At 39.2% G+C, this 3,116-nt stretch overlaps 1 protein-coding gene across 1 annotated transcript in view; it reads left to right on the top strand.

The window, feature by feature from the left end:
• The window catches only part of LOC107679018 (RAC-beta serine/threonine-protein kinase-like), a 34,479-nt gene that overhangs the window by 9,060 nt on the left and 22,303 nt on the right, over positions 1 to 3,116 (top strand). Inside the window, exons 2-3 of the mRNA XM_016474429.1 lie at positions 2,478 to 2,634; positions 2,793 to 2,921. Of these exons, the coding sequence (XP_016329915.1) occupies positions 2,589 to 2,634; positions 2,793 to 2,921 (175 nt within the window). The 5' untranslated portion in view covers positions 2,478 to 2,588. The remainder of the gene's footprint in view (positions 1 to 2,477; positions 2,635 to 2,792; positions 2,922 to 3,116) is intronic.

The following is a 3,116-nucleotide window of genomic DNA, read 5'->3' as shown; positions in this document are numbered from 1 at the left end:
ACCCCTCACATACTGTGATGCCCTGTCCGGCCGGAGCGACGAGACAAAAACATTAAAACCCATTATAAACGAGGCATTTGTTGCATCCAGTGGGGACATAATTACTGATTATTATGACTTATACTGTCTTTTTTCGCGTTGCGTATCGCGCTGTGTAAACATAAAACCATGTCTGCATTTGTGATCGGAGAAACGACAAACAACAAGTGCTACTCTACGCTGCTCAAAACTCGCGTTTGAATTCTGATTTCTAGTTGTGTCCTCTTTTGGAAGGCCAAACGAAGTAGTTTTGCTTTCATAACGAAACACACAGCATCTTCACGACATGGCGGCGGCAACAGCAACAATACTACAGCGAGAATCAAAGTTGTCTTCTTTCTTTGCGTGAACATTTGGGCGGTGTTATGCAAATCTTTCCACATCGTGACATAGACATGTGGGGGCATGTTAGAATGAGCCGTTTTTGGTAGGTGTGGTTGACTTTTATAAAGGATATCTCTTTGGATTTGAGACTTTAGTCTTTGCAACTTTACAGATCTAATTTATGCACCAAGAGCTTGTAACACTCCAAAGAGAAAGGAAACATTTAAATCGCATCATATGACCCCTTTAACAAAAAAACAAAAAATGATTGTTGGAGCTGATAGCCTTGTGGGCATGTTATGAAGTGATGACTGAATTTTTATTTTTAAACTAATTTTTAACTATTCCTTTAAGTAATCTTTTAAGCTATATCAATATATAATTTTTTGTATGAATATTATATTTATAATGAGTTGCAATGCTTAAGAAATTCCCGAAAATGCCTTGTCAACCACCCACAACATCAGCTGATACATGTACAAACTATGCTCACATTTTCTTCAGGTGGATGAACATTCTGTCCCCCAGTTATCAAGCATTGTTTTTTGCTGCAAAAGCTTGTGCTTTCTAATGTCGCCTCTGAAAACAGCAGGTGTTTTGTCTTGTTCGCCGTACAAAGTGGCACTTTCACCTGTAGCTCAGTCTGGCTTTACTGCAGTCTAATTGGCATCTCCATGGTGATAGAACAGTGCTCTCTCGTTTCCTGTCAAAAATGGTTTAAAAACACTTTGCGGTAAAAGAGGCTCATCCTTGTCCCGTGTTCATTAAGTGTGTGTTATTCTCTTCACATGTGTTGATTTTTAAAACCCCAGCATTTACATTATATGTATATTATGAGAGTAATATCCTTGGAAATAAGGACAGGGAATGCAGGTTTCGTGGTTATTTTCGTTATTTAACTTTTTGGCACACATTTTATTTATCAAAGCACAATACATGAATTAAACATGTTTTTAAATTCAAATTAAGTTCCGCAGGAACATAAAGAAGAAAATTTGTATTTGTTCCTTTTTGTAACTGATGTCAGTCTAATCACATGCAAATCAATTGAGGTAGATGGTTTTAGAACGAATACAGCATAAGCATAATCACCATCATCATAAGGGTAATACATTTAATGATATAAATGATGATGAATATAAATTATTAATCAAAGAATGAGGCATCTTTAAAAGATAATGTGATAATGTATCTGTCTTGTCTTTTTGGATTGGTTGTGCTTTCCGACTATTATGACAGACATGAGATTAATATTTGCATTTTTCTCATAAGCCATTTGGTGATCAGTGGTCCACTCATAGACTGCACTTAGATAACATCTTCTTAAAGATGTCCTGGACAAAAAAATTAACATGGATTATATCCATCAGCATCCACCCGGATCGAGACCCTGATCCTTCATCAGCACTTTTATCCCACATATAAAGATACTTGTTTGTGAATAATGACTCAGCACTTTAGATTCATTCATGCAGTGTATAACACCACTGAAATTTTCCACAGCACATCTTGCACTCACCTCTTTGTCATGATCTGTTCATTCATTACTTTCCTTCTGCCCCCAGTTAGAGCTCGATATTGGATCGTGCATGGGACTCTGTTTTATTCAGTAAGATAACAAATGAATTTCAGCTGTCCCTCATCTGTTAAATGTGAAATTGAGGCTTATCTGTTGCAGAGTGCTGAATCCTGCGTTTGTCAAGTTTACATTACGAACTTTTCTAAACTGGTGGCATTCCTGCAGCTTTAGTCAGGTGACCATTTGTGCAAGTTGTTGAGTTCAGATGTTGGATGCAGTAATGATAATAATAAATTCACATGCAAAATGCTTTTATTAAAGGACTCATTCACCCGAATATGAATATTCTGTCATTTATTCACCCTCTGTTCCAAACCTTTTTTACTTTAATCTGTTGAACGCTAAAAAGATACTATGAAAATGCCTTTTTTGCCATACATTGAAAGCCAGTGGGGGGGTCTAATGTTGGTATTGTTCTTTTGTTCATAAACACTGTTTGCTAAAAATGAGCAGCAGAAATGTAAAACTCCTTAGTCTGTGGTGCTTCCTGTGATACTTTATTGTGGTTAACCTTGGTTTATTTGCATGATCCCAGGTGAGTCTGGCTCTGTGGTGCTGAACGTCTGCCTGACCTGAGACTCGACGCTCCCCCCTCCCCCAACCTCCCTGCCACCCTGCCCTACGCCCCACACACCCCTAACCCAGCATGAACGAGGTCAGCATCGTCAGAGAGGGCTGGCTCCACAAGAGAGGTGAGAATTGCTTACTCATTCTTTGTAACAGTCCATATCATATTTTTGGATTGTAAACACTGAGTTGTTGTCTTCCTTGTCTCTGCCTTTTTGTTTTTTCCCTGCTTTCTACCTCCTGCCATCTACTTCCTTGTATCTCTTCCTCCTCCTGTCTGCAGGTGAATACATTAAGACTTGGAGGCCCCGGTATTTCATCCTAAAGAGTGATGGCTCTTTCATTGGCTACAAGGAGAAGCCAGAGACGTCAGACCACAATCAGCCCCCTCTCAATAACTTCTCTGTTGCAGGTCTGCCACACTTTACTGCCTCTCCACACACACCAGATTGTGTTTAGTATTCTAAATTATACTACGGGGCCGTTGAATGCTTGAATCTGATTGGCTGACACGAACGTTCTGAGGTGTGCAATTATTTTCAGGGAAACGCACGGCGAACATAGTTCCAGGCAGCTCTCTTGACCGCATTACAGTTCCATATCACTT

Source organism: Sinocyclocheilus anshuiensis, unplaced genomic scaffold (assembly GCF_001515605.1).
Source record: "Sinocyclocheilus anshuiensis isolate Anshui unplaced genomic scaffold, SAMN03320099.WGS_v1.1 scaffold1980, whole genome shotgun sequence".
Taxonomy (NCBI): Eukaryota; Metazoa; Chordata; class Actinopteri; order Cypriniformes; family Cyprinidae; genus Sinocyclocheilus; species Sinocyclocheilus anshuiensis.
This window is presented reverse-complemented; position numbering and strand designations above follow the sequence as displayed.